This window comes from Puntigrus tetrazona, chromosome 7 (genome assembly GCF_018831695.1).
Source record: "Puntigrus tetrazona isolate hp1 chromosome 7, ASM1883169v1, whole genome shotgun sequence".
Classification (NCBI taxonomy): domain Eukaryota; kingdom Metazoa; phylum Chordata; class Actinopteri; order Cypriniformes; family Cyprinidae; genus Puntigrus; species Puntigrus tetrazona.
This window is the reverse complement of record NC_056705.1, coordinates 16,369,501-16,391,631: the sequence shown is the minus strand read 5'-3', so window position 1 is coordinate 16,391,631 and position 22,131 is coordinate 16,369,501. Positions and strand designations below refer to the sequence as shown.

The following is a 22,131-nucleotide window of genomic DNA, read 5'->3' as shown; positions in this document are numbered from 1 at the left end:
TTTAATTCTCAAGTCTTTATTTTTTTTTTTTATACACATCTACATATTTACAGGTATTTAGTTTTTCACCCCTTAGATGAACGTACAAACACTACACACATAACTGACAACACAAATCACCCCACGCTTACACGAACTCAAAATATCACCATTTTCTCTCCATACTATCTTCACATCAATCGCAAAAATATCGCAAATAGTAAATCACTCGTCTCACTAACGCGCAAGTTAAAGCAACCCACACAAGTACACACACATGGGCTACTACATACATTCACTTTTGACAAAAGAACATACAGCTTCACTCAACACACGTCAGTAAAAATGGCCTCTCTCATGCTCGTATCCACACACCGAGGCTCTCAGTCAGAATCGTTATACTCTCGCTCCTCATCGTCTTCATCTTTGTCATTCTCTAACTCCTCCAACATGTCCCGCCGGTAGCAGTCCCAGCTCCTCCTGCTGTACGAGTGCTCTTCACTCCAGCAACCTGGAGAGAATAATGCATTATAATATATTAGAGATCACGTATTATAAAAAAAAAAGAAAAAAGCAGCTGAAGTTATGGTTAACGCACCATAATTCAAATTAACTATACATTAATAAGAAGCCATCTGCTTTGTATCTTTTTTTTTTTTTTTTTCAAAACTCAATCATCCCACCAAATCAAAACTTGAAAAATGAAGGGCCTGGCAACTAATAACTTGGATGCATGACCTCCGTAACGCTCTTCTGCATCACTGTCATCCTCACTGCTCTCCTCTGGGTAGTCATTTCTCCAGTTGGTTTCGGTGTTCTCATCATCCTCATCTTCATACACTTCTTCCTCCCAGGCCACTTCATCAGGGACCTTTAAAGAGAGGGAAAAAAAGGAGACAAATGAATTCCAAGTAAAAATAGGAGCCAAAAAAAAAATTCTATCATCACGAACTAAAACTTAAAAAAAAAATAAAAAAGGGACTTGCTAATCGAAACTATGCTGAAATATAACCATATAAATATTAGAGGAGAACAAACAGAATAAATATAACTAAATTTATTAGAAACAAATTTAAGCAATACATCTGACAAAAAGATAATGAAAAAAATTTAAAATTAAAAACTACAAAAAGCTTTAACAGTATATAAATAATATGAAAACACTGCAACTAACCAGTTCTCCCTCTTGTGTGTAGGATCTGACAGACAGAATGTCTTGGATCCAGCCTGGTGTGGCCGTCTCCTGGTAGTACAAGTCATACACATAATCATCCTCTTTCTCTCGATGTTCAGTACCGAGCCCATCTCCCGACACACTCAGCTTCTCACGAATCATCTTCACAGAGTTACACAGGATTGTCTCTGGGTCAGACATAGTCTGGGGGAAAAAGAACAAATATTTAAGTCATTTAATAAGGAGATTTAAAAAAAAAAAATAATTTTGAAGATAAAAATGTAAACAGTGCACATTTCTTGGTTGATAAACGGGAAAAAAAAGGTAGCCAAAATGTACATTCAATACATAAATTGTTTACGATTAATACTGAATAATGCTGCCAGGGAAGATATTTTTTGACGTTACCTTGCCAGGCATTTTCATATCCTCCTCCTCATGCACAATATCAAAGACTTGCACTTCTCCCAAAGACAGGCCGTCACGGCTCTCTGTTTGGCTGTCACCGTTCTCCTCTCCTCCTCTTGCAGGAGCAGGCTCTGTCGGCAGTCCGGCCCGGTGGCTGGACAGGATCCGGTACCGTTCCTCTCGCCTGGTGCTCCATTTGACGCTGCGCAGATCGCCGATGATCCTCTGAGAGCTACCTTGTGACGGCCGCAAGGCATGATGGGCCAGACGCGGGCGAGCCAAAGCCTCACGGACATGTGGCTGTACTGGAGCATCCTATAAACAGAATTAATATACATCAATAAAACAGACCACAATTATGTCGCCATTGTTTGGATCTACAAATGATTTCATGAGCATGAGTCCATCCACCAGTTGCTACATAAATCTAGAAATCCATGCATGGTCTGCTACGGGACTTTATGACATGTGTAATTTTACATTTCATACGCTGATGGTCATTTTTACCAGCGCACAAGAAAAAGCGATACAGTACAAACTCACTTAAAAGTGTTATAAACAACAGAGTTTTTTTAAACTAGCGATTTGACTTGACGTCATCGCGCATCATCATGACCACCGAAAACAATGCCTTCTCGGACCACCGCAGCTCTTTTCTCCCGACAGCTGTCGTTTAGACGTTACCTGCGACACCACGGTGGCCACCAGTTTAAACACGGAGTTCTCTATCTTGGGCTCCTGCGGCTCTGGTTCACTCTCGTCGCTGGGCTGAGCCGCCGTGGCCTCGGGACGGATCCGCTTACAGGCCAGCAGCAGCGCGTCCGCCGGATCAGTGCCTCTCTTCCTCTTCACCCGCAGAATGGTCGTGCTCGGGTCCATTTCGCTACAGACGCGACTACCGTGTCACCAGAGAGCGATTTCAGATGACAGACAAACAAGCACACGAGCCTGCCAATGACAACAACAATCTGCGCCGTAGCCTTTCTTTCTTCCTTTTCACTCGTTTTTTCTCCTTTGACAGTTTTTCTCTTTAGTGACCGTGTCATTCTGGAACAGTAGCGCCACGCTGCGGCGCGGAGTTTCTCAAACGTTTACGTGCGTCCCTCATATTGTTGCAATTACCGCCTGCAGAGGTCGCGGTTTAATTGTGTTTGATTAAAGATCGGCGAAAAAGGACACTTGAAATCCTTGGATCAGCTACTGTTTATGGGCCGTGGTTTTTTCGGAAATTTATGAAAAATAAATCAAACTTTTCTGTACCTTTGGAACATGGTTTAATTAAAATACCATTTAGTTTATGAAAGTATGTGCCCATATTATAGGCCTAATAGATTTAAACTGTATCCGTTTATAGCGACAAATGTTTAAAAATTATACATCGTGATAGGCTATACATTTTATTATTTTTGATTATAAAATCAAAATAACCTGACCCCCAAATGTTAGGGAAAAAATTCTATCACGCACAAAAAACAAACAAAAACTCTATAATATATTATATTAGAACCTACTTGGCTGATCAAGGCCATGACCAAATCTTTATGACCGCATTTTATAGTATGATGAAACAAACTTCGAAGAAGTATTCGAGCCTTAATCATTATCTGAATCATTAACTGTACAGTAGCTGTATAAAAGTGGGTTTTAAGGTAGACTGCACAAATGTTAACAGTATAAACTGCTATAAACTGCTATCTACTATATTACATGTACTACGTGGAAATGTGCTATGTTTAGCCTAATCCTGAGTTTGTAAATCTATTATATACCACTTTTCTTGTGCCCTTTTTTATTTTAAAGGCATTAAAATCGATTCAGTCCGGACTACATAGACTCTAGGAGATCAATAAAAGGAACACTTCTGTGTGAATTCGCTCACACCCCCATCCCCCGACACACACACACACACACACACACACACACACACACACACACACACACACACACACACACACACAGAACCATGGAGAGAGACAGAAAAGGCTCTCTTTCAAACACACACACACACGCGCACGCACGCTCACACGCGCGCGCGCGCACTCGCTCTACTGCACACATCTTCTGTTGAAGCGCTCACAAGCGCGAATCCCCTGACAAAGTGCGGATGAAAATGAGAGGGACACTCGTGTTAGAGTAAACGCGTGTTTTTGAGCTCGACCCTAAACTCTGAACCGATCACCATGGGAGCTGTTTGGACTGCACGGCTCCTCTGTTTGTTTTTGCTCTTGTTAAATACTCGCCAAAGCGCCGCAGTTCCTCACAACACTGGTAAGAGTCTTCACTTTGTTACGCGCGATGCTCTACACACGCAATTTCAATTTGCACGTTTTTGCGACTTGTTTGCCTCCCTTCGTTTTGATAGCACTTTTGAAACTTTTTTTCAATACTAAAGAGATATATTAATACGCTTTGCTTTTTTTCCCTGACATTTCATCTTTTTTTTTTTTTTTTTTTTTTTATATCCGACTATTAATTTATAGCCATTACGGTGGCCGTGTTTACGCATTGCAACTACAGTCAAAACAGTAGTGAAGTTTATTTAGTGAAGGTTTGCAGTTCATTAGTAGTCCGCTGTGTAAAGTCAGCAGTGTTTACAGTAAAGTCTCGTGTTGTATTTTTGTGATCCACAGATTCAGATCAGTGCGCAGACGGAAGCGATGCCTGTCACATTGATGCTATTTGTCAGAATACCCCGACTTCATACAAGTGCACTTGTAAAACAGGATTTAAAGGGGACGGGAAACATTGTGAAGGTAACGGCCCCCTTTCACTTCATTTAAACAGGCTCCGGACTTCCCTGCAGTCTGGAAAAGCTCACTTTTTAATTATTGTATACAAGCACTGTACACGTAGTATGCAATTTCAATTGTTTATTTTTTTTTTAGCACTTTTTAGTTCATGTTTACTTTCTTTCAAAAAAGTGTTTTGCTGTTGTATCGGAAGGGAAATGCCCCTGTAATGCAGAAATTGCAAACATTTGTCAGCCTTGATTTCTGTCCCATTTCCTAGACATTGATGAATGTGATCTGGAATACAATGGCGGCTGTGTACACGAATGTAACAACATACCCGGCAATTACCGCTGTACTTGCCTTGATGGCTTTCATTTGGCACATGATGGACACAACTGTCTAGGTAAGTGCAAACTCACCAAAAAAATCATATTTGTGCGAGAGGTGAAACTTCGCATGGGATGAGTTATTCCCACAACATACCGCAAGTGTTTTGAAACAGAATTCCTTTATTTCCACTCGGTATGTTTGCACTAGCAAATATCCGTCTGATCAAATGAGATTTGTTTATATGTGATATGTGGAAATGTGCCGTTTTGTGACGCCGTTATCAGTGCTTTAACACTCTCTGTCTCTAGATGTGGATGAATGCGTCTTCAACAATGGTGGCTGTCAGCATGTATGTGTCAACACCATGGGAAGCTATGAGTGCCGCTGCAAGGAAGGCTTTTTCCTGAGTGACAATCAACACACATGCATCCATCGCTCCGTGGGTGAGCTACTGTCTTTAACAGACCTTTTAATGGTTCAGAATACCATCATATTAAGCGACGAATATATATCAGGGTCACCATGCGTCCTTCTTTTCCAGCCTCGACTTCTAAATCGCCTAAAATATGTGCATTTCGGCTTTGTTTTTTAAATAGTTTTCGTACTTGTAGAAGTTAATGGCTAAAATGTAGTTTAGCCTGTGGTAGCAATAGCTTACCCGTGCTTTCTACATAATTGACCGGCATTTGAGAAGATGGGATTTATAAAGAATGTGAATACATGTACATGTAATGGATGAGGACTATAGAGTAAGAAAACTGAGCCGAAACATTTTAGACAATTTAGCAGTCCTGACCAGGACCTATCAGGGAAAAAGCCACCCCGTGGCCTTCTGGTTCATAAGTGATCAGTCGAGTCGTGAAGGATATTTTTTTCTGAACTTGGATGTCAGAAGTGCATTAAGAAAGGCTTGTTTTGTGTATCCGCAGAGGTGTCAGTGTGCTAAGTCAGGGGTAAGTGCAAAGGAAAGCCAACCTAATTTCTAAATGTTCTCACATAAGATCATGATTGACAGCACAATGAGCGAATGACAGCTTTTAAGTTGGGTTCCCTCTCTGGGGCATTATCTATAGCCGTTCATTTCCAAAGGGCCCATGCTGTGGGAAAGGGAGCCCCGTGTTCAGAGGAACAAAACAAGTTAATAACTGCAACACTCAGGGCTTTGTGGCCTGTGTCATAGATGAGAATAAAAAACCTTTTTATGTGTCTGTAGCTTCTCAGCTGCGAGTATTGTTTTCTCCTCGGTAAATTGAGCTAAGGTTTGCAAGGCTTTCCACCTCATTTGCTTTCTCTGGGTAAACTTGCTAAATCCTATCAGCACATCCACTGAGCTGCAGAGTGAATGGGAGGAAACCGGCCCTCTACACTGACCCATAGACCCGCTATTGATGTCAGGTCAGGGTGTGTGGAATTAAATGGCATTGAATTTGAAAAGAATTGTAACAACAGGTACCCCAAGGGTTTGGATGTTTTTTCCACCCTCTGATTACTAACTACTCTGATTTATTTTCCTAGAAACGGATTGGTAATGTAAAGATTAACTAATGTAGCCATTAACTTTATTAGAGATGTAAAGTCTATTATGTCTACAATTACTTTACCACAGAGCTGCATATGGTTTATGTTTTCATTAGCATAGATCAAATCCATTTGTGTTTCTTTTCATTATTATATTTATTTTCTTACAATGAGTTTTGGTTAGTTTTTGCAGTTGGCAAAATGCTATTATTTTATTATGTACCCACCTAGAATGGGTGCGGTTGTTCATAAATTTTATGGGATTGGCTTCCAGTGTCACTCACTTCCAGCTATATTTAGCTGTACAGTACAGCTAGTATTGCTTGATATTGCAAAACCACGTCTTACGCTATATTTTCTAATATATTATCTTAATTATGAACACAGTGGTTTGCAGTGCAAATAATTTTACCCTTTACTGCACTTTTTTTATTCTTCTCGTCGTTTCCCTATACAGCATCTAATGAACTGTAAGTCTCACGCATTCACAGAAAATGTTATTAATTCTTTAATAAAAATAAGGTGGATATCCTATAAACAAATAGAACGTGTTTCAAGTGATAGTACACCCGAAAAAAAAAAAAAAAAATTAGAAAATGCTCACCTTCATGTCGTTCCAAAAATGTGTGACATTCTTTCATAAAAGAAGATATTTTGAGACATGTCTCAGTGTTTGTTTCTTGTCAAAACATTAGAAGTCAATGGTCGCCAAAACTGTTTGGTTACCAGAATTCTTCAAAATATCTTCTTTTGTGTTCCACAGAAGAAAGAAAGTCATAAAAGTTTGGACTGACATGATGGTGAGTAAATGTTAACAGAATAACTATCCTTATATGATGTTATTAAAGGAACATTCAGTTTAATCCAAACTGATGGTCGAGAATTATTTTTTGTGGTAGCCAGCAGCATGCCACAGATTGAGACCGTGTTTATTCCGGGAATATTTCATTAAAATATCAATACGTTTATGTAATACCAAAAGGAAGCATTCCGGGCTCTCTGATTGTATCTCTTCTTCACAGAAGGCCTGAGCTGCATGAATAAAGAACACGGCTGTGCTCACATCTGTAAGGAAACACCCAAAGGTGGCGTCGCCTGTGAGTGCCGGCCGGGTTTTGAGCTGGCCAAGAACCAGCGGGGCTGCATCCGTACGTGCGAATGGCATTTCTGACCCACCATTAGGCTGAGAAATACCACATGACGACTCACTGGAGCTGTTGATGTGATGCTGTTTGTGTTCTGTTGCGTAGTGACCTGTAACCACGGCAATGGGGGCTGCCAGCACATCTGTGAGGACACGGAGCAGGGGCCCATCTGCAGGTGTCACGTCAGGTACACCCTGCACACAGATGGCAGAGCCTGTGTAGGTAAGCCTGCTTTACCACTTCTAAAGCTTTTGTCCCAAACCACTCCTCCAGCTAGTGTTTCTGATGATCTCTTGGCAAGTATTTTAAGCTGATCTATATTTTATCTACTTATGTGCAAAGGTGGTGATAGAGATCTCTCATTCAGACACAAACACACACTTTATCTGATAATGAGGAAGTACAGCTGGAGCCTGCGGGCTGTGTGTGTGGGGTCTGCATTTATCGGTGTCTCTCTCTGTTCTGTCAGCATTGTCCATGAGTTTGCTACTGCTCTTCTTGATTGTCCCGAAGCATAAAACACGATGATCTTTATTTATCTGCGAGCACTACAGTGCCACAGTGGTTAGGACAGAGTCAAGCGGTCAGGGAGGTCTCTTTGCATGGGATTGGTTGCTGTTTTTTGTTTATGAAAAGGTGTGCTTATCGGTGTGGTTGCTTTATAGGATAGATTGTACCAGATGACTGTGTGATGCCAGTGAAAAACATTGCCGCAAGATGTGATGAACAGCTTAAGATGCAGTTTTGCTCTGTACATGTATATGTTTTCATTTAGTGGACACATTCATTCAGACCAAGTTTCAAATAAGCCAACAGTATTTGTAATATGTATGTCTTTATTTATTTAATACATTTTATATATATATACACTACACTATAACACTAGTATTCAAAATTGTGATTTATTTTTTTTTTTATATTCAAATTTTAAAGTCTCATACGCTCACTAAGGATCCGAAATACAGTAATATTATTACAATTTGTGATAACTTTTTTTTCTATGAGAATTGACTGCAACCATTACACCAGTCTACAGTGTCATATGATCTGTGTCACAATGCTGATTTGGTGCTTAAGTAACATTTCCTGTTATTATTAGTGGTGCAAAAATATCAAAATATTGAGAAAACCTACTTTAAAATGATCCAAATAAAGTTCTTAGCAATGAATATTACTACTCAAAAATTAAGGTTTAATGTATTTACAGTAGCAAATGTACAAAATATCTTCATGAAACATGATCTTTAATTAATATCCCCTAATTGTTTTTTGCATTTAAAAAAAAATTATAATTTTGACCCATACATTTGCTTTGTTAACAATTGCTACAATTGTTATTTATACATGCTACTTATGACTGGTTTTGCGGTCCAAGGATCATATTTAGATCATGCATCTGGCTTTGATTTCTTCTGGATCTGACGCTATAAAATAACTTTCTTTGGTGTAAATTAAAGTAATCGGGTGAATTCCATCATATTTAATTCTTACATTTCAACAAAGCGTTTCTCGGGTGATTTGGCAATGTAACTTTTTACCAGTGCGTTAGGTATATATTGTTCTCATGCTCTGTTGTCTGTCTTTTTTAGAAAGGGATGAAACGGCCCCCACCACCCCTGATCACAATGCCACGTCCTTGGCCGAGGTAGACAAACGAGTTAAGCGTCGACTGCTTATGGGTAAAATCCTACCAATAACAATCCATACATAATTAAATCAATTCAAAGAATGCAGTTTCATCCAGAGAAACAGGGTTGAATATATCAGTGCTTATAAAGAAAACCAAGAAGTGTTGTGTTAACATACAGTGCATATATTTAGAAGCGTATACCCCGGCCAGGCTAAGCATTCCACAGTCTTTTAGGTAAACTGTGAAATGACTGGAGACCCACACTTCACCACCTCTGATTTCTCCCTTGTAAAATATGTCCTGGTGATAGAGTGGTACATTTCACATGTTTTTCTCTCATGCAGAGAGAGACAGGGACTGGGGATGTTTATCGTACAGTGCTGAGTGTTGTATTTGACTCTGCCAACTCATATTTACACAGCGCGCTGCATATGGCCTCTTTGTCCTTGGTTTTCTGCATGTGTGGAGTGTGATATAGTGTACAGACTTCCTTGCACAGACTGTTAAAATATTAATGAACTGATCGATCTTTGCAATGACTGATTTACATCAGCCTAAGGCTTGTCTTCTTACTTGCCGCGTCTTTCTTTCTTATGCTCTTCAGAGACGTGTGCGGTGAATAACGGAGGCTGTGACAGCACCTGTAAGGACACATCCACAGGTGTACGCTGCAGCTGCCCAGTAGGATTTACTCTTCAACCTGATGGCAAGTCCTGCAAAGGTATGGATCAGAGTTTTCCCTTTATACGCATGTTTCAATTGCCTTTAGGATAAATCTCACAAAAACATGTCTAAGTCACAATTCACCTGAAAATCAAAAGCAAACAATTTACACTACATTTTAAGTCTAGGGGTCATCAGATTAATACTTTTATTCAGCAAGGATGCATTAAAACGGTAACGGTATAAAAATTGAATTCAAATAAATAAATGTTCTTTTGAGTTATTTTGTGTCTATTCATAACGTAGTAATTTAAAATAAATGTACCTGTTTCCACCACATCAGTACCAAATCAGCATGACACTAAAGATTGTAAAAAGACTGTTAAAATTTAAAAAAGGTTATTGCTACTATTTATCTCGCAATTCTGAATTGTGAGTTTATATCTTGAATTCTAAGAAATTTGTGATATAAGCTCACAATTGCGAGTTATAAAGTCAGAAATGCGACTTTATATCTCGAATTCTGACTTTATAACTCGCAATTGTGAATTATAAAGTATTTTGAGGGCAAAAAAGACTGATATGTTTTCAGAATTGTGACATTATATCTCACAGTTGCCAGTGTATATGATGCAATTCTGACTTTATATCTTTATATTGTCAGTTTATTTCGGAAAAAAAAAATCGGAAACATGCAATTGCGAAAAATCACATTTGTGAAATAAAATGTTGCAATTACAGAATTTTTTTTTTTAAGTGACAGAAACAGGTATCCATAGTTTTGCTTTCACAGAAAAAGATTAAATTTTTTACATTTATTAAAATAGAAATTGGTTGTTTTTAATCATAATATTTCACACTTTGACTGTTTTTACTGGTAAAATACATGTAGCTTTAGTCAGCATGAAAAAACGGCCTCAAACCTTTCAAAATTAGTATTATATTATAATATATATATATTGTTATATTATATTATATTATTTAAGCAATATCTGATTTTTGGGGGGTTTTGTGAGATCTTGACAGGTTTTGTGAGATTCACCCTATAGCTGATCAGCCCATCTATGTTCTACAGTGTGATTTGGTCCTTCTCTGTCTCTCAGACATTGATGAGTGTGAGCTCCATAACGGTGGCTGTGACCACTACTGCAGGAACACCATTGGCAGTTTCGAATGTAACTGTCGTAAAGGCTTCAAACTGCTGACGGACGAGCGTTCGTGCCAGGGTAGGATGCTCTTCTTCTGCTTTAGGTCCAACACAATATAGAGAAGCAGCGTGGGGGTTGGTGTTAGTATCTGTGTTTGTAACTAAGCTTACAGATAAGACAGAGTGGGAGTCTCATGAAGGGTGCCAGTATCAACTTGCAAGATTCCTTTGAAGATCCTTAACATAGACTAAGAGTATAACTCTGAACCCTAAAAGAATATAAAAAGAAAAAGAAAAGAAAATTTCGTTAAAGCACACAGACAACTCCCTCTCCTTGATACAAGTCTTCTGAGGAAAGCACCTTTCCCTGTTATTAATAAAAAAGGCCTTGATTGATTTCTTTCAAACTGAATACGGAGCCTTTGAACAGAAAATGAGAGCGTGCTTGATGAAGAAGCTGTGCAGTTTTCAATTTAAGCTAATTTTTGTTTGATTATAGATATTGACGAGTGCTTTTTCGAGAGGACGTGCGACCACACTTGTGTAAACTCACCTGGTAGTTTCCAGTGTGTTTGCAACAAGGGCTACACGCTTTATGGGCTTGCCCATTGTGGAGGTAAAGACACAGCTATTTAAAGATTAAAAAAAAAAAAAAAAATTATTGATTTACAGATTATTACAGATGAGTTGCAACTGAATGACTTGTTTTCCTGAAATGCTATTTTGCGTTTGTCGACTCCTCCATTCTCAGACATAAACGAATGTAGTTTGAACAATGGAGGATGTGAACACACCTGTGAAAACACCATGGGAGGCTTTGAGTGCCACTGTCATGCTGGTCACAAGCTGCACTGGAACAAGAAAGACTGTATCGGTAAGATGAGCCTGAGTGATTCTGAATGCTGGATTTCTATATCTGATAATGTCGGTCTAGATGGAAATCTGTTCTTCATCCCTGGGAGTTAAAAGCAGGAGATACTTTTGTGTTTCTCTATCTGGCTCTCTCCGTCTGTGCTATTGCTGACAAACAGATACCAGGTGCTCAAATCTCACGTCGTGTTGAACATTCATATTTTCATCTTGAACATACTGCACCGTTGAGCTTTCGATCTGTCTTTCTAACTCTTTCCATCCACCTTCCTCTCAGCATGCGTGCCATAGCTTTACGTTTAAGCATTGTGATTTTCACATTCAGAAGCAGAGGACTCTGCACTAGTGCCGCCACCTGCCAGGCCCACTCTTAACTGCAGTAAGCAGGGAGGGGGTGAGCTCTGCTACCTGACCTGCAAGTCGCAGGTTCATATCAGCAGTGGTGAGTGTTACGACATTTAGGGATCTGCCTTTGTCTGCGTGCTGGAGTTTGCTCTGAGCTTTTCTGACACCTTCACCTTCATCTGTAGGAGCTGAAGATTCATACACCGTGACCTGTGGCATGCCCCTGCCGTGCCACGCGGGAGGACAGTGGAAAGGGAACGGCTCACATTGTCAAGGTAAATCTATGCGAATGTGTTCTGGGTTTCAACTGTTCCAAGCAGTGTACGCTCTTTACTACTGAATACTATAAATGCATTATTGCAGTAATTGTTGTCTTGCTGTCTATGGAGGGTCAGAAAGCTCTCAGATGTCATAAAAAATATATTCATAAACATATACGTATTCAAAAATATATATTTTTTTGGAAGATGAACAAACGTCTTACAGGTTTGGAATGTCATGAGGATGAGTGATTGACATTTTTCAGCTTTATTTCAAATGATTTTATTTTTGTATTTAAGTTTTAGTTAACAATAACAACGCTGATCCCAAATGAGGAATATGATGGGTGCATAATTCACAGTGTTCCTTCCTGTTATAGGCTCTGGAATCAAAACCATTGCTACATTTAAATCTGGACAGGGGAAGTGCAATCTGAAGCGGAGTCAGGAAAATCTTGCACAGAGCTTCAAAACCACCCTGTCAGGTACTGGCCTCACACCAACACGGTTTTCACTGAAAATACACACAGTTGACTACCGAAGTAGCCATTTGTTTGCACAGGCTTTAAGTCAAAGTCTAAAGTCAGACCATTAATAAAACATGACTACATTTGTCAAATTGTGCGACCAAAACACAAATGATTAGCTTTCTTCTTATTTCCCCTCTATGCAAGTAGACTTCATGGAAATAAAAAGTAAGTGAGTGAGTGCAGCAAGCCAGACACAGATATATCAATAATAATACTAATACTATAATAAAACTACATATTTTCACAAGTTTGGTCAGAAAAGATTCCCACACTCACAACTTAAAATATATTCTACCGTCTCCACTCATGTTTAATTCTTTCTGCACTGTTATCCATCCTGAAAAGCGAAAGGGATGATGAAAATAAATTTGATTTCACAGCCAAAGAAAACAAGAATTGAGCCTGCCTTTTTATTTCAGGCCCTCTAAATCCATTAAGTCTCTGATATCTATTTACTCAGACAAAAGAGCCACTGAGAACGTCCAGTTCAGCTTTGTTAGCCTGCACTGTGCCTCTTCAAGCAGACAGCACCGTAGTCGCCACGGGCGGAAGGCCGGCGAGGAGGAAGGGTCCTCCATCACTGCCCAGTTTGAGCTGGATGTGAACCTGGAGGAGGTAACAGGTTGGTTTCGTGCACTGCATGCGTATGTTTCAGTAGAAACCTTAGGCCTCTCACTGCTTGCTCGCATCTCTCCCTCTTCCTGCTACTGTCGCTGATACTAAAACAAGCCAACAGGTGAAAGTATCTCCTGGTTTATGATGGAAGTGGGTTCTATATTTAAATAGCGGACAGCGTGCACTTTGTGGGTGTTTGTGTGCGCTCTATGTATGTACGAGATATGGTATCCAGTGTTTCTCTCAGCAGAGGGCTGTGACCTGGCATGTGTTCGGCGGCGCTCTGAGAAGCGGCTTAGAAAGACTATACGCACTCTTCGGAAGTCCATTAACCGGGAGCAGTTTCACCTGCACTTCGCCGGATCGGAGTACGAGCTGGCTAAGAAACTCGTCCGTCCCGCGGACCCACCAGACCACTGCGGCACCGGACAGATCCTGCTCGACAAGAAATGTGGTGAGCGCAAATACACGCCGCTTACAGTTGCTTGAAGACACAAACTATTTGTTGGGTTCCACATATGTATTATAGTACTTGCTTCGCATGTTGGTTGCGTTCCAGGTCACTGATTATGTCTAGTTTGAATGAAGTGCTTCTATCCGACGGCTTTTCAAATATTGTACATTGTAGAAGTGCAGTCGGCATCAGTGAAGGCCAGGTGACTGACATATATTAGGTGTTATATAGTATAATATGCATGGTGTGAGAAAGTTGGCGGGAGTTTTATTTAAGAGGCAAGACTGGGAAACAGAAGGCTGCTGTTGGCTCTTGTAGCTGAGAGCTGTTCCAATCTCAAGACTGAAGCCGAGTACATGTTTTGTGTGACAGGCGTACTTCAGATCAGCTTGCTACAGCATATGTTCAACTTGGCATCAGTTTCCTTTAGCCTCTAGAATAAACATCTCCGAGGGACTGTACGTGAGGCACAGCTAACTCTTTGTCTGGAGGCCTCATTGTGTTGAACATTATCTCATTGTCTTCATTGTCTTTGACATACGGCTCTTTCAAAGATGGCTTTTTAAGGTGACAGCATCGCTGAGGTTGTTTGTCCTCTTTTATGGTGGAAAAGTCCATTATCTTTTAAAGGGCTCAGTTTCAGCAGTAATGCAGTCAACCAAAGGCTCTCTGCTTTTTCAAGGCTGTCAGTTGCTTTAAAGACTTCTTTACAACAGTCTCAGAGTAAAATGTTACTGCTCTGAGATTGCACTTTCATAGCTAGAGAGACTTAACGGTCAGACATCGCAGTTAAGTTTGTGATGTTTCGCATAAAATTATTTGGAACAAATACGAGGTAATTGGTGACAAGCGATGGGTGAAAGCTGTAAAATGACAACATGCAATTTTAGCATATATATATATTATACAAATCATATATTTGTGTTCTGTGTATATAAATGCATGTGTATATATACAAATACATGTATATGTAATTTTGGATGCATTGAATTGTTTGACAGCACTATGTTATATTAATTTGAAACACTGTTTTTAATATTGATAAAAAAAATTCTGAAGACTACCTGCTAAAAATCTTATTTTAAAATATTAAAATAGAAAACAGTTTTACCTTACTTTTAAAAAATAAAATGCAGCCTTGGTGAGCATAAGAGACTCTTTCAAAACATAAAAAAAACCCTGCTGACTATTAAAAGGCAGTATTGCTGTCACAATACCGTCTGTCTGTGTTTATATGCAGTGGTTTTCTCTCTTCTTTGACTGGTGTGGTGTTTTGAGTCGTTTGATCCATTTTGGGTTACTCTCCGCTGGAGAATGATAATAGAGGAAAAATTAAGCCCAGTTGACCAGCTGACCAGCTCCCTCCTCATTATTTTACGAATCACAAGTCCCACAGGTCCAAATTTACACATCCACGCCATACGTCTACATCTCATTTAACATGTTTGGAAAGCGATGCCAAGTGTAAACGCTTGCCCATAAGTAATTAATTGAATCCATGCTGAATATAGGATTGTAAGTTTTGCTCTTTTCACTAAAGCAGGCGTACAATTAAGGTACACAGAAGTGTAGTGTCCAAGTGCCAGCTTAAATCCAGCTCTAAAAAGAGCTATATTTTTTTTCCTCCCTGTTCTGGCCTCCCCCACTGGCTTGCCTCACTAAGTGCAGTTTAGGCTTTTCAGTTTGCCCACTCCATTGTAAATCCCAGTGGGGTTTGTTCAAGCTCCTGGAGTGAGTGGGGAAAATCTGTGCTTCAACACTTCTTCGCAGATTTGCTTTTAAAACCCCGAATCGTGAAATGTATTCTAGTTCACCCAGTAAACAAACTTCATTTAGTCACCCTGATTTTCATTCCAGAACTGCATGGATTTCTTTCTTCTTTAGCAGGATATTTTGAAATGTTCAATATCTCTGTCTCCCTGTTTTGTTTTTAGATGCCACTGACTTTTAGCGGTATAGGTGAAAACATTGTTCAGAATACCTTTAGCGTCCACTGAAGAAAAACAATTGTCATTTTCACTTAAAGCACTCATACATTTTGAGATGAATTGAACGTGTAATCCATTAGATGGATATCACAAAAACACACAATGATGAACTCTATATAAACAGCAAAGCTAAACGGTCACAGAAAGAGGGGTTTGCCTAAGTTTGCCCTCTCAGCTGCCGCTTTCCTCTCCTGTCCATAAATGTGCTAAGTTATTGTTTGCTTGTTTGTTTTTGTAGGGGGGTGTTTTAGAGGGCTGTTTATTCAAGCAAGCAGTTTAAGTGCCAAATTCCTCCTTAGGCAGGGCCACTCTGTGTGACCCCAGCCACTGAGCGGCTCAAGAGAATTGACTTCAACGACACCATGGGAATCAATTAGCATCAGCTGTTTGGGCCCCTGCCTGATAGGCGCAAGGAGCGATTGGACTCCGCTGAATGGGGGATTCACAATCCTGACCCCTTTTATTGGGTTCAGCTCCTTACCACTGTGATACCATAGTGTTTGCCTATGTCATCAAATAGGCAAAAGCCGGGGGACTTGAATAGAGGTGAAAGGTCCTTTAAACCTCTTTGGGGCCATCAATTCGAGGATTCAATGGAATCGTCACTTTGCATTTGAAAGGCTTCAAGGTTTTTTCTCTCTCTCTCTCTCTCTCTCTCTCTCTCTCTCCCTCCATCTCTCACTCCTTTCCTCTCCTCTCTCTTACTCTGTCGCTCTGTCAAATAAAAGCGGCCCGGGACAATGTGACGGTGGCTCCTCATGGTCATTCAGGATTAACAAAAGAGAGGAAAAAATGAACTGCTCTTGAGAGAATTACATTTTCTCCTTAGAAATCGGGCAGTTTGCTGAGGCACACATAATTGCCATGCTGTTTAAGCCTTTGTGGAATTAGCCATCATTACCATAAAATCTCGGGAGTAAGAGGTTTGTCTAAATTCTCCCGAACAGTGTCAGTTGGATGTTTGCACAGAGACACTGAGATGAAAGGAACGTTTCTAAATTGCCGTACTTACTTGGTTAAAGGACTGAACCGTACCGGTGCGTGGCTTATTTTAAGGCACAGTGTGTGCAAAACACTTTTGAAAGCGGCACTATAAATCAGAGCGGTTTATAAAGCGAACATTAAAAAGACTTTGTTCCGCTCCCTTTAATCAGACATCATAGGTTTAGGCGAGGTAATATTCCCTTTGAGCGTGTTCAGTAAGGTGAGGGATTGTGTATGCGTGTGAGGGCCGTTTGATGTGGGGGATCAGGCAGCTGTGGAAAGCCTCAGTTCTCTTATTTGTTTGAATTTTTGGCATAGCTGCATCAGGTCGATTTGCAGTGCCCCTTTTGCAGCTTAATGTGAGGCCCCTCTTTTTTGTGTTCCAAGTCTAGCCTCCGTTTCATCTAATTTCTGACTTTTTTGTGCACTAGTCAAATGCAGCGTTGGCACGTACTACGATGGAGAGCAGGGGAGGTGCTTTCTTTGCCCCCCTGGGACGTACCAAGATGAAGAGGGGCAGGTGTCGTGTGACGTGTGCCCGGGACCCGAGGGCAGGGGAATCCCAAGAACCCCTGGAGCACGCAACATCTCGGAGTGTGGAGGTGAGACTTCACAGAGACATGCTCGTGAGCAAACAAGTCTGTAGTCTTTACGCGATCACACACTTCCGCTGGGGTCGGTGTCTGTCAAGAGCTTGTATGTTTGTTTGTCATTTAGTTTTAAAATCTGTTTATTGTTTCGACCAAGTAAAGGGTAAAGTTGTTGGGCTGATGCCTGAGCATTAAGTAGTTAACCTTGTTCTTCAAGAAATAGATTCTGTCCTGAATATTACAAAGCAGTTAGAGATGACACCTAAGATGGCAGTGGACTTGCCCTAAAACCAGAGATGATCTTAAAAATGTACATTTATGCCAATTACAGGCTTATATACTATATTAATATGTAATATATATTAGCATATTAAGTAACATATATAGTAACATATTACTTCGTATATTAACCAAATAATAATTACATAATAATACAAAATAAAAAAATGTGGTAACACTTCAGTATAGGGACAAATTCTCACAATTAATTGCTAATGATTAATTATTAATAATCAGTCAATATATTAATAGTATGAAAACTAAGTAACTAGTGCTTATTAGCATGTCGATTATTAACATATTAACTGTTAGTATAGTAGAGCACATATTTTGCATGACCATAATTTATATTCTTATTTCTATCCAATACCTAAACTTAACAACTACCTTATGAACTTTTAATAAGCAGCTAATTCAGATTTCGAGGCAAATGGTGTAGTTAAAAATTTGTTAATGGTGAGAATTAGACCTTAAAACAAAATGATTTTATTTATTTTAATTTTAAATAATAATGATCATTTTTATCAACCTACATCTCTAATCCTACCCAATACCTAAACTTAACAACTACCTTACTAACTATTACTAAGCAGCAAGTTAAGAATTTATCGATTCTAAAGGGTTTCCAAAATTGTTCCTTAACAGAGTTTCTGTTTTTTTTTTTTTTTTTTTTTACTGTATTAAGATTTCACATTTTACATTTTCACATTAAGACACCACACCGCACGAGAGATGTCATCCCCCACATATCTAAAGTTGCAAAGAAAGAGTATGAATCACATCCTGTTTTTTTGTTTATGTAGCCGACAGGAAGCATACCTGTATTGATGATAATCTCTCTGGCTCATGGCTAGTTGAGCTTGAGTTGAGTTTTTGTGATTGTGAGTGTGTTGGGAGGGGTCATTTCATGCAGCCCTGCAAATCCTCAACTGTCTGATTCATTCACACCGACAAAGAATTCCAGACCAGTCTCGCGTTTGGAGGAAAAAAAAAAAAAAGCACCGCCATGTTTCTGCTTCTTAGACGCGGCCATCAAAGGCAGCTTACTGTGCAGATGCCATCTCCTGCTCTCTGCTGATAGACATAACTAGAGGGGCTGTTAGGGTCCATCTCAGCGGTAGCCAATTTTGTGTGGTCACCAGAGAGATGAGAGGAGGTCTGCAGTTTATAAGATAATGAACTTGCATTACATCACTGCAGTTTGCTTTCTTTGGAAGGCAGTAAAGTATTCAACTTGGTTTGTCTGGCATTGTCTTAACATTTTTCTGATTTTAGGTCAGTGCCGTCCTGGTCAGTTCTCCCATGATGGTTTTGTGCCCTGTCTGTCCTGCCCACAAGGCACCTATCAGCCTGAGGTCGGCCGAACTTCCTGTTTCCCATGTGGAGGAAGCCTCACAACCAAATATGATGGTTCTGTGTCCTTCCAAGACTGTGAGACTAAAGGTGAGAAGAAAAAGGCTCTAATACAAGTTAGATTATACTGCAGTTTAACAGTTTGGGGCGGTAACTATTTTCAATTTAATAGTTTTCTTTTTCATTTATTTTTCAAATGTAATTTATTCATGCGATGGCAAATCTGAATCTTCAGCAGCCATTACCCAGTCCTCAGTGCCATGATCTTTCAGAAAACATTCAGAATATGCTGATTTGGCGTTCCAAAACATTTCATATATTATCAGTGTTGAAAACAAGTGTGCTTAATTAATATTTCTGTGGAACCTTTGATACATTTCTTCAGCATTTATTTGAAATGTAAATCTTTTGTAAGATTATAAATGTTTTTACTGTCATTTTTAATCAATTTAGTGCATCGCTGCTAAAAAAACAAAACAAAAAAACATGTTTCTTTCAAAAAAGAAATTCTGACTGATCCATTTTTAACAGTACTTTAATGTATATTAACATTGATGTAGACCAGCATAAAACAAAATCCTACGGAGGTCTCCCAACCACATTTTAGAGGTTTGCAACTCTTTAACAGGTCAGGCTGGGACAACAGTTAAAATAGTTTTTTCAGCAGATTTACGTAAGGGTATTATCTTAAAATGTACGATTTCTTTTTTGCAGATGTCACATTCATGCTTCATTTTGTTGTCCCTACAGTTCAGTGCTCACCTGGGCATTATTATAATACCAGCACCCACCGCTGTATCCGTTGCCCCATTGGAACCTATCAGATGGAGTTTGGCCAAAACTACTGCATTGCCTGCCCTGGAAACACTACTACTGATTTTGACGGATCCACAAACATTATGCAGTGCAAAAGTAAATGCAATTCACAGAAAGGTTTAATTTGAGCTTTTTTTTTAAAAGACAGAACGGGGCTTTCAATTAAGCCTATCATTTTCTCATTGAAAACACAATGTACCGTCTAGCCTAAGTGGTTTAATTTGTTCCTGTCAGACAGACACTGTGGAGGAGAGCTGGGAGAATTCACCGGCTATATCGAATCTCCCAACTACCCTGGCAACTACCCGGCCAACATCGAATGCACCTGGACCATCACCCCTCCTCCCAAGCGCAGAATCCTCGTTGTGGTACCTGAGATCTACCTTCCTATTGAGGACGAGTGTGGGGACTATTTGGTCATGCGGAAGAGTTGTGAGTGTTTGCAAGGCTGTGATCTGGTGTTGAATGCATTGGCTCAGCAGGGTGATTGTGAATACACATGTGAGGAAATGGGGGGAGGAGCCGCATCGATGGGCTCATTAAGGCTCTCCTTCATCTCGAATAAGCCACTGAAGAGTTCTTTAGAAGTTTCTTTACTGTTCCCACAGCTCTGCCCAATTCAGTGACGACTTATGAGACTTGCCAGACGTATGAGCGACCCATCGCCTTCACCTCCCGCTCCAAGAAACTCTGGATCCAGTTCCGCTCCAATGAAGGAAACAGTGGAAAAGGCTTCCAAGTGCCATATGTAACGTACGATGGTGAGAAATGAATTGCTGACATGTTTGTATTGTATGATTTGTGTTCAAAGCATGCTGAGTATTTACGTGCTATGTATTGGGCCTCTTTTAGAGGACTATCAGGAGCTCATTGAGGACATTGTTAGGGACGGACGGTTATATGCCTCTGAGAATCATCAAGAAATCCTTAAGGTATAGTACATTCATTTGTCTCATTGTAACTTGATTGTTAACATTGTAAGTCATTAAAATGAGGCAAGTACAAAAATGTGGTTGCCGGTGCAGATCCTAGTAGTAAAAAACAGACAATAGTGCCACCCTGTGGAAGATGGGAAAATATATTGTGCTGGTGTTTTGTAATTGACTTGAAGTCCATTGTTTTCTAATTAACTTTACAGGACAAGAAGCTTATGAAGGCCCTGTTTGATGTCCTGGCCCATCCGCAAAACTTCTTTAACTATACTGCACAAGAGTCTAGAGAAATGTTTCCAAAATCATTCATCAGATTTCTCCGCTCCAAAGTTTTGAGATTCCTACGCCCCTGAATTTTGTGAAATAATCTTGTATGGAATAAATATTTGGCGCTCGAGACAAATTTTATATGACTGACCTGGAACAAATGTATTCCTGAATGTTCTTGGCCGCCATCATACGGATGCGGATTCAAGGCGACTTCTTGGACCTGATGAGATGAGAGCTCACAAGAAACTTTCCTAAATACGTCATTGGAATGTTTTTCTCCTGAAGAAAATGAACTGTTTTTCCAGTGATTGGATTTTAATGCTGCCTTTCTAACAATTATAACATGAACTGCCACCTTTCAAGAAAAAGATTCTTCCTGTTTCATTCCTTTATTGCCCAGAAGTGAATGTGTTACAAAAACACATTAATTACAGCCTGAATTATAGTCAGCAAAAAAGAAGAGCAACTTGATTGCTTGTTATATATTACAGGTCATTTCATCTGCCATTTTTTGTGAAAATATGTTTGACCAGATTATTTTGAAACTTCAGAGAACTACTAAGAGGAAGTTAAAGCAGTTAAAGCTATTTTTGTGAGTTTGAATGTGTTGTACATTATGTAAAAAAAAATTAGCATCAGCTCTCATGTTACTATATTGTATTCTTTTTTTGCATTGTAGCCTTCTTCATACATGACATATATGTATTCGTCATTTGTTTCCAGTAAGAAATCGTAGATGTACACAATATTTTCAGGTACTGGTTAGACATTTATGGTCATTTGATATATTACTTATCGGTTTCTCTGCATTCACTGCTATTACATGTCCATCACCTAAACTGATTTTTGGTTTAAGAGGCTCTTGATGTAGGATTGATTACTCATTAATGACATGCAGAGTAAATTAAATGTTTATATTTTTATGGTTGTACATCTAACGTGTAAATAAAGAAATACACTCAGAATGTCTTTGTTATATCAGATGCAACACAGTTGCAATAGCCTAGATCAGTGATTTACAACAAAAAATCTTGGGTTCTTGTATAAATTTAACTTTTTCTATGTTAAACCCATAAAACAGGAATTATGTCTTATTCGCCCAAGGTTAAAATAGATTAG

General features: G+C 39.5%; 2 protein-coding genes across 11 annotated transcripts; one reads left to right on the top strand and one right to left on the bottom strand.

Moving 5' to 3' along the window:
• Positions 1–2,587, bottom strand: slc7a6os (solute carrier family 7 member 6 opposite strand). The gene is made up of 5 exons (XM_043244431.1): positions 2,246–2,587; positions 1,562–1,876; positions 1,154–1,357; positions 718–850; positions 1–490 (listed from the first exon to the last, which is right to left on the bottom strand). Exons 1-5 carry the CDS (start codon positions 2,438–2,440, stop codon positions 363–365), a joined length of 975 nt encoding a protein of 324 aa, XP_043100366.1. The 5' UTR covers positions 2,441–2,587; the 3' UTR covers positions 1–362.
• A 988-nt stretch (positions 2,588–3,575) lies between these two features.
• On the top strand, positions 3,576–21,977 carry scube2 (signal peptide, CUB domain, EGF-like 2). Of its 10 annotated transcripts, none has more exons than XM_043244421.1 (23): positions 3,576–3,829; positions 4,192–4,314; positions 4,571–4,696; positions 4,932–5,066; positions 7,167–7,289; positions 7,392–7,508; positions 8,876–8,965; positions 9,521–9,637; positions 10,683–10,805; positions 11,226–11,342; positions 11,478–11,600; positions 11,922–12,038; positions 12,127–12,216; positions 12,582–12,686; positions 13,192–13,353; positions 13,594–13,800; positions 17,204–17,374; positions 18,917–19,084; positions 19,745–19,906; positions 20,045–20,242; positions 20,419–20,571; positions 20,663–20,742; positions 20,949–21,977. In XM_043244421.1, the coding sequence occupies exons 1-23, from the start codon at positions 3,742–3,744 to the stop codon at positions 21,093–21,095; spliced, it is 3,042 nt and encodes a 1,013-aa protein (XP_043100356.1). In that variant the 5' UTR covers positions 3,576–3,741; the 3' UTR covers positions 21,096–21,977. The 10 variants fall into 10 exon arrangements, with proteins under 10 accessions (XP_043100356.1, XP_043100357.1, XP_043100355.1 ...); XM_043244422.1 differs by having other exon boundaries at positions 7,164–7,289; positions 11,925–12,038; XM_043244420.1 differs by having other exon boundaries at positions 7,164–7,289; positions 13,597–13,800.
• The last annotated feature ends 154 nt before the right edge of the window (positions 21,978–22,131 follow it).